Source organism: Myotis brandtii, unplaced genomic scaffold (genome assembly GCF_000412655.1).
Source record: "Myotis brandtii unplaced genomic scaffold, ASM41265v1 scaffold68, whole genome shotgun sequence".
NCBI classification, from domain to species: domain Eukaryota; kingdom Metazoa; phylum Chordata; class Mammalia; order Chiroptera; family Vespertilionidae; genus Myotis; species Myotis brandtii.
The window spans coordinates 1,495,845-1,500,012 of record NW_005370657.1 but is presented as its reverse complement, the minus strand read 5'-3'; the positions used below and the strand labels follow the sequence as shown (position 1 = coordinate 1,500,012).

The window sequence follows — 4,168 nt, the reverse complement described above, 5'->3', positions numbered from 1 at the left end:
CCCCTCTCCAACCCCCACTTCCCCAACTGTCCGGGCGCAGTGTGCAAAGGCCACGCTCCTCCACCCGCCAGTCCCGCTCCCTCCAACTTCCAATGTCCATCTCAGACTTGGGACGCCCCGCCCCGCCATGCCATCCTTGCTCCTCCACGCCCGAATGAGGCTGAATTTAGGAGGGAACGGCAGGGCATCCCGGGTCGTGGGGCAGCCAGGGATGGTGGAAAGCATTCATTTTATTCATCATAAATGTAAGCATTCCCATTTATTGTTTGTGGTGTGCCAGGCACTGTGCTAAGATTTAATAAGTATATTATTCTTGAATTATCTCCACAACGCTACACGGTCGGTGCTATCGTGATGGCCATTTATCAGATGAGAAAACTGAGGCCCAGAAAAGGGAACAGACGTGTCCAACAGCACGCAGTCAGTTAGAGGCAGAGTCTGGACTGGATTCACTCTGCAGATTTACAGAGTCCTGCTCCCCCCATTGAAGGGGGTGGGTCTGTGTTCTGATCTCTTAGCACACAGAAGCTTTTTTGTCTTTTGTGCTTTTTTTTGGTCTCAAGGCAAAGCCACTCAAGAAAGGTCCCAGCACCAGCCCTAGAGTTCCTTTGCTCAGCTATTTGTTTTTTCTCTTTATCGCAATGGGCACATCTGATCCCTGTGATTACACAAAGGCTCTTAAGGTGGAAAAGGTTCCTTTCGTTGGGGTTGAGAAGGGTCTCCCAAGGGCATGAAGTACATGGCTGTAGGGTTTAGAAGGTGGTGGGTACAATGGGCTGGATGAGTGTGCAGCCCCTGGAAGCAAGCCATTTCCTGTTCAAATCCCAGCTCTGCAACCTTGGCTGAGTCTCAGTTTCCCCATCTGTAAAATGGGGCTGATCATAGATTCTTTTAGTTTTCAGTGAATGACATTTGCTTTGACAGCCAGTAAAATGGGTGCTTACTAAATGGGAGCTAGGACCATATCATCACTCTTTGTATTTTTGCATGAACTCAATTCACCCAATAACCAAGTTAAATGACAAATAGTTTTCTAGAGCAGGTGAAGCAGTGTTGTCCAGCAGAAGTAAGGGTGCTGATTTCTGTGTGAGGGCCCTGGGCAGGGGTCCAGCGATCAGGCTTGGAGTCCAGCCAGCAGCGGAGCCCGTGCTGGAGGTTGCCTGGGGCTTTGGAGTCAGATGGCTCTTAGTTCAAACCCTGACGCTGTCATTTGTTAGATGTGCAACCTGAGTGGAGCAGATGACTCCGTCTCTGAATCTGTTTCCTCAAATGTACATAACGGTATCTCCTCCCCAGTTTTGTTTTGTTTTTTCCTTGAAAAGTAATTGCAAGTGAAGGGCTAAGCATAGTGCCTGGTTTATAGCAGGTACTTGGTTAAGGCATGTTTACTTAGATGTGTGTGTGTGTGGGGGGGGGGGGGGTCCTCTCCAGGCTCTATTAGCAGGAGACTGGAAACCCCATCCCTGCAGGTCCTGCCCTCCCCTTCCCCTGGTGGGCACCTACCTTTCTGGGGGCACATTCTTGGGGACTGTCTCCTCTTCTATGTCTACCCTGGGGTCTTCAGGCTCTCTCGTGGGGCTCGCCTCCACGGCTGACGGGTTGGGTTTTCCCTCTGTGTCCTCCAGGGGGGCTTCGGTCTCCACCACCTTCTCTTTGGCCGCCTCCATGCCTGGGGGGTCAGGCAGGCTTTGGGGCACCAGGTGGGGCTCAGGGCCCACCTCTTGGGTCTCCAGGGCAGCCTGTCGGTTCTGAGACTTCTTGATGCTGGGCCGAGGCATGGTGCCCATGTGGCTGTACATGTCGCTGGAACGGGCATACGCCGGGGGACTCTTGGGGACCGTCACCATGTCGTCCTGTGTGGCCTCAAAGATTTCAGGCTTTAGATTAGGTCGGATAGTGATGTGAGCCAAGGACCGTCTCAGAGTGAAGGACCGGGGGAGATTGGAGAGGCTCCCAAAGCCCTTGAACTTGAAGAACTCTGGCAGGGGGAGGAGAAGGGAAAGGGGTTAATGACGATGCCAGCAGCGATAATAATAGATTCTAGGTACATGCTGTTTGACTCACTGAGGGCTCAGGAGGGCAGGCCTCACCGACACCTCCTCTGATTATTATGGTACAACTTGGCAGTTTTGGAGCCACACAGCCCCAGGCTGGAATCCCTGCTCTTCCGCATCCTGGCTGTGCAACCTTCGTCAATTCATTTGACCCCTCTGAGCTCCATTCTCCACATCAGCAAAATGGAGATTATAACACCCACCTCCTCTGGTCAGCGGGAGGACTGAAGGAAAGCATGTAAATGACATGCTTACCATGGGGCCTGGCACACAAATATCCTCCAGAAGTAATGAAGGGGGGAAAAATGGAGGAGCCGGTCATGATGGTGGTGACGTTGACCACGATAATGCCTCCGCACTGGTCAAACTTGCAGCACGCATGACCTCACTGAATTCTCAGCACGACTCCCTGCACAGCTTAATCCCCCATTTTCCAGGTGAGGAAACGGAGGTTTGGGGACGTGAAATGAACCCCCTGGCTTACACAGCCTGCAGGTGAAGTTGCATGTGTGTGGGCGTGTGCACGTGTGTGTTGGGGCATGGAGGGGGTGGGTGTTTATGCACCTGGGGCGGGGGAGAAACGAGAAAGGGATTGTCAAGAGCCTGAGGGTCCCAGTCCCTGTGGTTCTCTCCTTCCTGTCAGCTGAGCCCTGGGTTCTAACTCGGGGCAGTGCTCAGTGCTCGGGTGATACCATCTCCTCATTTCTGCAGGGGGAGGGGGGGCGTGTGGATTCCTCCTTCCGGTCCCCAGCGGTGGGACTGCCCCTTCTCACAGCCACCACCATCTGACGTCCCTAGGCCTCCAGTTAAGCAAAAAGGAAAAAAACGCTAGCATTTTCCACTTCCTCAGCATCCTCTGCCTCCTCAGGTCCTCACAAGCACGCTGGCAGATAGGTAAGATGCCTCCATTTGACGAGAGTGGAAACTGAGGCCCAGAGAGGGCCAGGGAGCTGCCCAGGGTCACACAGCAAGGCTGAGCCTGGACAAAGGTCAGTGCTTTGGGGCTTTCTTCCAGCCCCGCCCGCCCCTCACTTGGTCTCAGCCTCTGCCTCCTGACAAACGTCAGAAAACACCGAAGCTCTGCTCTCAGAAAGCTCTGCCCTGGGGCAGAAACTGTGCCAACAGCCAGAGGGAGGCCTCCTTTCCCAGCCCCACTTATTTGTCTCCTGGGCACCAGGGATCTGGAGGAAACAGTAGGGGGGCAAGGAGTGAAACTGAGGCCCAGTCCAGGCACATGAGATTGAGCCCTGGTCTATAGCCCCATATGATCTCAGGCAAGTCTCTGGGTCTCAGTCTCTTCATTGTGGGATGCAGCCATAAGCCTTGCCCTGGACACACACACACACACACACACACACACACTGTGCTGTCAGATCAAAGAAACCAGGGGGCAGGCAGAAGTCTGCTGGGACCAGGAAGGGACTGACTTGGGGAAGCAGCCATGGGTGGGTGTGGCCCTTCTTGAGTTGCTTTGGGTCCCAGTGTCCCTGCTGGTGGGGACATGGGACAGCCTCCCATGGCACACACACACACACACACACACACACCCCTGCCCTATCCCAGTAACACCCCACCTGAGACCCCATGAGGACCAGGCGTAGAGATGGAGTGTGTAGCCATCTTCCCGGGCTCCATGGACCCGCAGATGAGTGGTGAGACTGACACACAGAAGCACAGAGATGGAGAGCCAAACGGGCCAGAGAGAGAGAGAGAGAGACAGTGGCCCAGAGTGATGGAGAGAGGGTGAGAGAGGGTGACATGGAAACCCAGAAGCAGAGACCTCCAGAGAGAGGCAGACATGGACCAAAAGAGAAACAGGAAGGAGACAGGGTCATAAAGAGCAGATGCAGAGAGAAGCTGAGATGTCAGGCAGGCAGAGGGATGCGGAGGGACAGTGCACTCACTGAACTTCTTGCCGGCCTTCTTGGGCTTCTCTGTCATCTTGTCGAGCCGGGCAGTGCTGCTGGCCTGCGGGCAAGAGGCTGCTCGAGGCTCTGGACATCGACGTTGCCTCCTCACCTCCCCTTCCCCTTTCTCACCCTCTCACCCGCTTCCTCTGTGTATTTTTAAACCAGCGAAACTCCCACAGCCCTACCCTCCCTATCCTCTCCGCA

At 54.5% G+C, this 4,168-nt stretch overlaps 1 protein-coding gene across 1 annotated transcript in view; it reads right to left on the bottom strand.

Annotated features, from left to right (window-relative positions):
- Positions 1–4,084, bottom strand: part of SH2D3C (SH2 domain containing 3C) — a 28,251-nt gene extending 24,167 nt beyond the window's left edge. The window contains exons 1-2 of the mRNA XM_005881449.2: positions 3,959–4,084; positions 1,504–1,978 (exon numbers count right to left, since the gene is read on the bottom strand). Of these exons, the coding sequence (XP_005881511.1) occupies positions 1,504–1,978; positions 3,959–3,995 (512 nt within the window). The 5' untranslated portion in view covers positions 3,996–4,084. The remainder of the gene's footprint in view (positions 1–1,503; positions 1,979–3,958) is intronic.
- Positions 4,085–4,168: the final 84 nt, after the last annotated feature.